Source organism: Caenorhabditis briggsae, assembly GCF_000004555.2.
Source record: "Caenorhabditis briggsae complete genome, chrI, whole genome shotgun sequence".
NCBI classification, from domain to species: Eukaryota; Metazoa; Nematoda; class Chromadorea; order Rhabditida; family Rhabditidae; genus Caenorhabditis; species Caenorhabditis briggsae.
In genome coordinates, this window is record NC_013489.2 from 12,288,048 (window position 1) to 12,294,103 (window position 6,056).

The 6,056-nt window shown below is 40.5% G+C and overlaps 1 protein-coding gene across 1 annotated transcript in view; it reads right to left on the reverse strand.

Annotated features, from left to right (window-relative positions):
• Positions 1 to 2,340: 2,340 nt before the first annotated feature.
• Positions 2,341 to 6,056, reverse strand: part of CBG26629 — a gene marked incomplete at both ends in the record, with an annotated part of 6,835 nt that continues 3,119 nt past the window's right edge. The window contains 4 exons of the mRNA XM_045241340.1: positions 2,341 to 2,355; positions 4,028 to 4,177; positions 4,495 to 4,719; positions 5,499 to 5,600. Coding sequence (XP_045100337.1) covers positions 2,341 to 2,355; positions 4,028 to 4,177; positions 4,495 to 4,719; positions 5,499 to 5,600 — 492 coding nt within the window. The remainder of the gene's footprint in view (positions 2,356 to 4,027; positions 4,178 to 4,494; positions 4,720 to 5,498; positions 5,601 to 6,056) is intronic.

Consider the following 6,056-nt stretch of genomic DNA (forward strand, 5'->3'; position numbering starts at 1 on the left):
GGTTCCGCAACGTCGTGTTCTGAAACGTCGTAGTTCTGAAACGTCGGGTTGCTAAACGTCGTAGTTCTGAAACGTCGGGTTCTGAAACGTCGGGTCCCGAAACGTCGTGGTTCCGAAACGTCGTAGTTCTGAAACGTCGGGTTCTGAAACGTCGGGTTCCGAAACGTCGTGGTCCCGAAACGTCGTAGTTCCGAAACGTCGGGTTCTGAAACGTCGTGGTTCCGAAACGTCGTAGTTCTGAAACGTCGGGTTCTGAAACGTCGTAGTTCCGAAACCTCGTAGTTCTGAAACGTCGTGGTTCAGAAACGTCGGGTTCCGAAACGTCGGGTTCTGAAACGTCGTGGTTCAGAAACGTCGGGTTCCGAAACGTCGTAGTTCTGAAACGTCGTGGTTCCGAAACGCCGTAGTTCTGAAACGCCGGGTTCTGAAACGTCCCGGAGCCGAAAATCTGGGATCATCACAGAGACTGGTACCGTATACCAATGGTAAAACACCATGTCCTTCTAGAAATTCTGATTTTAACGTCTTCTGGATAGTTAGCCTGTTTCATGTGCCTGACATTGAATCGGAAAAAAAACTGAAAACCAAAAAAAAAGTAATTTCAGCAAAGTCAGGGGACTGAAAAAGTCCAAAATTCGAATTTTTTCGAAAATACCGTTTTTCGCACTAAAACTTGCCAAAAATCCCCAAATCATGGCTCTAAAAACTTCCTGAAAATCTCAATTTCAAGTCGGAATTTCAAATTTTAGAAGGAACGCAAAAAAAAAATTTGAAATTCCAGGGGAAAAATTTTGACATAATTTCGGAACGTCTCCAGAAGACTTCAAAATCAAAATTTCGGAAAATGAAGAGTTCTGGCATTTAATTAGACACATTTCTGATCCACTTTGTCCAGGTTTCAGCTCAATCGGTGAACGTTGAGTGGGTGATAAGGCGCGTGACATACATACGCACATACGGAATCTGGTAATGATCTCCACGGCTTCTGGCGAAAACTAGAAGACGTCGAAGGAAGAAGAAGAAGAAGAAGAAGAAGAAGAAGAAGGAAAAAGGGGGGAGGAGTGTAATAGATGTAGAAATGTAGAAAAAAAAAGGAGAAAAAGGAGAAATGTATTCCAAAAGAAGAGACTCCTCCTTTTTTCTTATTTCTGCATATACATGAAAATGCAACACACACACACTAACCATCAGATACGGCGAACAAAAACGAAGAAAATGAGAGAAATGAAGCAGCAAAAAGAAGGACTAGATTCGGCTGGAAATAAGGGGGACTAGAACCATTTCTAGGCCATGTTTTCCGAAATTCGAAAAGCCTATTTAGCAGTGTGGGTCTTTTCGAAAAAAATTTCTCGAGGAATTCCTGGAATTAAGGCTTCCGTTTCGGTCGGTCGAAAATCGCCGACCGCCGACCGACCCAGCCGACCGATTTCGTTCCTTTGCGCATAAAAACATGAATTTTTGCGTACGAAGCACTTTATTTTACGACAAACGAGGTTTTTAGTGAGTAGTTTGTCGTAAAATACAATGCAGCGTATGCAAACACGTTGACGCGCAAATGCACGAAAATGTCGGCGCGCCGACCGATGGGTCAGTTCGGTCGGCTGTCGGTCGGTCGACTAAATTTCCCGACCGAATGGAAGCCTTACCTGGAATTTCGGAGTGTCGTTTGCGACTTTTTTTGTGGTGGCCTAACTTTTGCAAATTTGGTTNTGNAGCCCCCCCCTCTAAAAAAAAAGCCCTGAAAATGACGAAAAAGCGGCTTAAAATACCAAAAAAAGGGGCCTAGAAATAACAAAAATTAGACTGAAAAATATATGAAGTTAGACCCAAAAAAGGCCAATTTAGGCCTGAAAGCCTAAAAATTACACTAGATTAGGCTGGAAAAGCCATGTTTTTTGAAAATTAAAAAATACGTCTAAAAGCTTAAAAAGGCCAGAAATCTAGGCCGGACTAAAAAAGCCCTGAAAATGACGAAAAAGGCGAGGCCTAAAAATGAAAAAAAATGGGTCGAAATATCGGTAAAAGAAGCTTCAAAAAAAGGCCCAAAAATAGGCTGTGTCGAGGCCTAAAACAGGGAAAAATGGGCCCAAAAATAGTAAAAAATTAGGCTTTGAAAGGCCCAGAAAAAAGTAGACAATTCAGGCCTAAAAACAGTCCAGAAAGGCCCTAAAATAACATTCATTAAGGCCAAAAAAATAGGGGGAAATGAGGCCTAAAAATAACCAAAGTTAGACCAATAATAGAGGAAACTAGGCTTAAAAAAGCCCAATTTAGGCCTAAAAATAGACAATTTAGGCTCAAAAATAACAAAAAAAAACTATTCTTTGAAAACGCACTAAATCAGGCAATTTGAGCCTAAAAATATAGAAAATTAGGTTTGAAAATAACGAAGTCAGGTCTAAAATACGAAAAAATTAGGCCTAAAATTTACAAAAATTAGGCTTGAAATGTCGAAAACTAGGCCTTAAAACAGTCTAAAACAGTCCAAAATTTTCCCCAAAAAAGCGTTAAAAATGTAAGAATTTCTCGATTTAATTGGTCATATAGTATCGTAAAAAGGGGGCGGGGCCAAAAAGTGGGCGGGGCTTAGGGAAAGTAGGGGGCGGAGCCTGTTGTTGTGAACCATTAGAAGTATTAAAGTAATGATATCATTAAATTTAGGGATTTGGGTCATATGGGGAGGGCGAAAAATGTTGAAATTGGAAATATTCCAAGTGGGCGGGGCGAGGGGAGGTGTACTGTAGAAGGCGTACTGTAGAAAATGTGCTGTGAAATTAGTGAAAAAATAACAAAAAAAAAGGGCCGGGGGACATGGGGGAACAGCGAGGGGAAAATTTAAATTTCAGAGAATTTCAGAAAAAATTGAAATTTTCAAATTTTTCGAGATAAAGGTAAACCCGTTGTGGATGGGTGGAAAATAGTGGGAAAAATGGATTCTTTCCAAAATTTTAAATGAGAAAAAATTAGAGAAAATATTGTGATTCAAATTATAAAAAAAAAAGAGAGAAATTTAGGATTGTGGACATCCGGATACACAGACAGACAGAGAGATGGAACCGAAGATGATGGTGATGGCGTTTAGAAGCCGCCGTTGTGGGCGAAAGTAATCTGAAATTTCAGGGGATTTTTATGCTAAAAATGGGCGGAGCCTGAAAATCGATTTTCAGCCATTTTCAGCTTAAATTCAGCTAATCCAGCATAAATCCTGTCATATTTTACCCATTTTCAGACATTTTTAAGCCTGAGCCAAAACCTGAATTCAACTATTTTTTCAGACATTTTCAGCTTCATTTTAGCCACTTTCAGCGTAGCTTAAATTCAGCCATTTTCACGCCTTTTCAGCTATTTTCAGCCCAAAATCAGATATTTTTTCAGCTTCTTCGGCTTGAAATCCGTTACTTTTAAAGCCATTTTCAACTAAAATTCAGCTATTTTCAGCGATTTTCAGCTTGAATTCTGCCATTTTTCATCGATTTTCGACCTAAATACTAGTCATTTCAAGCCATTTTCAGCCTAAACTCAACCATTTCCAGCTATTCTCAGACCATGTTTCAGTCTAAATTTAGCTATTTTTTGACATTTTTCAGCCTAAATTCTGTCATTATTTAAAGCCATTTTCAGCTTAAATCAGACATTTTCAGACTAAATTTAGCCATTTTTCCTCGATTTTAAAGCTCTTTTCTTCATTTTTCACCAATTTGCAGCCTGAATTCAGCCATTTCCAGCTAAAAATAAGCAATTTTTTAAAAGTAATTTTCAGCCTAAAATCAGCTGTTTTCAGCTTAAATTAAGCTGAAATTCGGCGCATTTTAAGCCTTTTTCAGCCTAAATTCAGACATTTTTCAGCCTGAAATCCCCCATTTTCCAATATTTTTCAGCTATTTTCGGCAATTTTAAAGTCATTTTTCGGATATTTTCAGCCTAATTTTATGCCCAAATTTTGAAACATGCCATATTTTAGACATTTTCAGCTGTTTTCAGCTTAAAATCATGTAGTTTTCAGACATTTTCAGCCAAAAAATCCCACCTCTTGTCCGAGCTGCAAGTCCTCCTCCTCTTCCTCCTCCTGGTCATACTCGTCTCCTCTGTGAAGCTCCTGCTCATGCTGCTCATCGCCGTGCTCGGTATCATCTGAAGCCACCACGTGCTGGTGCTCAAACTCCTCGTCATCGCTGTGCTGAAAATCCTAACTTTCAGGTTTTCTGGGGCTAAAAAACGCGCGAAGGGTGCGCCAGCCTTCTAAATCGGCCGAAAAATCGAGATTTTAGAAGCGTTCGTTTTCCAAAACTCAATTTTTCAATTCCCAGATTTCGGGGACTTTCTGGACTCATTTCAGACTCATTTTCAGCTTTTTTGGACCTTTTTCTGGTGGTTTTGAACCAAAATTTCGCTTAAAAATTCTCAAACGTTCATCTTGAAAACTTTATAGTGATAACTTATCGAATTTAACGGGATTTTCAGTCCTTTCTGGTTCAAAAATGCTCCAAACCGTACCTGATCCAAGCCTCCCTGCTCTTCCTCCTGATCAGCATGAAGCACCTGGATATGATTTTCGAGCGCTTTTTTGGACATGAAATATTTGGTGCATCCGTCACGATTGCATCTCTGTCTCCTGGTACCAGAACGGTTTCCAGAGGCCGAACGACGGGCGCCTCCTCCGGCGGCACGCTTACGCGAGGCTGGAGCACGGACTATTGAGGTCGATGGGGCGGCGCGATTCTGGAATAGAAAACATCATAGTGGGCGGCTTCTGGAAGCTTCTGGAAGACTCTAGAAGATCTTAGACGGTTCTAGAAGGGTCTAGAAGATTGTGAGAGCATATATGGGTTACTTGGTGTCCTGTGGTGGACGGCACCTCGGCAGATTTTTTGAAGGCTCTTACATGGCTCAATTTTGAAAAGCTAGCTCGGCAGCTAGGCGTATTATACGTAAAATCCTGAGAGGAATCTAATGGTATCGCTTACCGAGCAAGTAAACTAACACAGAAAAAGTTTTTTTTTTGGAGCTTGCTCATTCTACCAATTCTTTAAAGGTGGGAGACAAGAAAAAAAATAATGTTCTCAAAATTCCGTCTGAACATGCCCCTCGAGGAGTTGAGCTAGCATGGGCGAGGATTGAGAGTGCGGCGCCGCTACCGACTGAGCCACGCGGGCAAAGAGGCAGTCGGCGCCCGTTTGCATACATAAAGGTGAGGACGCCGGCTGTACGCAGAGTGACATTAAGCGTTGTACACCGTGACGGTAGAATGCATACTCTAGCTACAAAAAAACTACGAAAAATCTCCTGTCCCCCCACCTTTAAAAAATTCTACCATTTCTGGCCATGTATGTGTGAGAGACTCTAGAAGTTTCAAAAAGGCCCCTTAAGAGTTTGGAAAGCTTCAGAAGCTTTTCAAAGTCTTTAGCAGGATCTAGAAGGCTCCAGAAGTTCTAGAAGCTTCTGTTTAAGTTTAAGACGAATTTCCCGATTCTGACATTTCTAGAATCCGAAATTCTTACCTCAATCGGTGCCAACTCGTGATTCGCGTTCCAGTGCAGACGGACGGCATTGGCGGAGCTAAATTCCGCGCCACACGACTTGGCATTGCAGCGGTAGCTCTCCTGCAAATAGAGAAATGTTACAATTTGCTCTGAAAATCTGAAATTTTCAGATTTTCAGATATTTTTGAGCATTTTCAGGCAATTTTCCAGCCAATTCAAGCTAGAAACCGTCCTGCTGACGTGTCTTTGGCGAATTAAAATTTTTTCTCCCATGGGTCCCGCCACGAAAATACAGGCAGAAGCGGAATTCCTAATTAGAGAAGCCCAAAAAATTTTCGATTTTTTGGATTTTTGAAAGCGATTTTTGAGAAAATCAATAACTGAGTAACTGAAATTTCGCGGAAATTCAAAATTTTCGAGAAAAAAAAAACTCATTTTTTCTCAATTTTTCGGCGGAAAATAAGTGAAATTCGACATATTTTTTGCTCATTTTTCTCGATTTCCTTCCAGCATCTTCGGATTTTTCCGACTTTTTTTGTTGAATTTTGAATTTTTCAGCATAATAACCTTGTAATA